Source organism: Strix uralensis, chromosome 1, assembly GCF_047716275.1.
Source record: "Strix uralensis isolate ZFMK-TIS-50842 chromosome 1, bStrUra1, whole genome shotgun sequence".
NCBI classification, from domain to species: Eukaryota; Metazoa; Chordata; class Aves; order Strigiformes; family Strigidae; genus Strix; species Strix uralensis.
This window is the reverse complement of record NC_133972.1, coordinates 174,384,617-174,385,298: the sequence shown is the minus strand read 5'-3', so window position 1 is coordinate 174,385,298 and position 682 is coordinate 174,384,617. Positions and strand designations below refer to the sequence as shown.

Below are 682 nucleotides of genomic sequence, written 5' to 3'. Positions count from 1 at the left end.
CTGTGGCTTACCAAAAGCTCTTGGCTGCAAAATGCCGTCACGCGCAAAGGCTGTCCCGCCCCTTGGGGACCAGCATAAAAGCCGGCCCAGCGCCTCTCTCCCTCACACACTTCTCCTGACGCCTTCTCCTCCGCGCTCAACAAGGTCAGCCTCAACGCCCTTCCCCTCCTTCTCCTCACCCACCTGCCCCGTCTCTCCCAGCATGCTCTGCCCACAGCCTCAGCACCCCTGATGTCTCCCCACCGCCACCCTCCCCACACACCCACAACAGGCCTCCCCACTCCCTCGCCCTCCTGCACCAATGCCCCTCGCACCCCCACACCCCTCCGCTTGCTCAACACCCTCTCTTCCAGGGACCCTCCACACCACACACATGGCCTGCTACGATCTCTGCCGCCCCTGCGGACCCACCCCGCTGGCTAACAGCTGCAACGAGCCCTGTGTCACCCAATGTGAGGACTCCCGTGTTGTCATCCAGCCTCCCGCCGTGCTGGTCACCCTGCCAGGACCCATCCTCAGCTCCTTCCCCCAGAGCACCGCCGTCGGATCCTCCTCCTCGGCTGCCGTGGGCAGCGCCCTCAGCGCCCAGGGAGTGCCCGTCTCCTCCGGTGGCTTTGGCTACGGCTACGGCTTGGGAGGCCTGGGCTGCTTCGGTGGCAGAAGAGGCTGCTACCCCTGCTAA

At 65.7% G+C, this 682-nt stretch overlaps 1 protein-coding gene across 1 annotated transcript; it reads left to right on the top strand.

Moving 5' to 3' along the window:
* Positions 1 to 373: 373 nt before the first annotated feature.
* Positions 374 to 682, top strand: LOC141935047 (feather keratin 1-like). Its single transcript, XM_074850978.1, has one exon. The coding sequence runs from the start codon at positions 374 to 376 to the stop codon at positions 680 to 682; it is 309 nt and encodes a 102-aa protein (XP_074707079.1).

Excerpts from the sequence above, each read along its gene's own strand:
- LOC141935047 (XM_074850978.1), top strand. The coding sequence starts at position 374 with ATGGCCTGCTACGATCTCTGCCGCCCCTGCGGACCCACCCCGCTGGCT.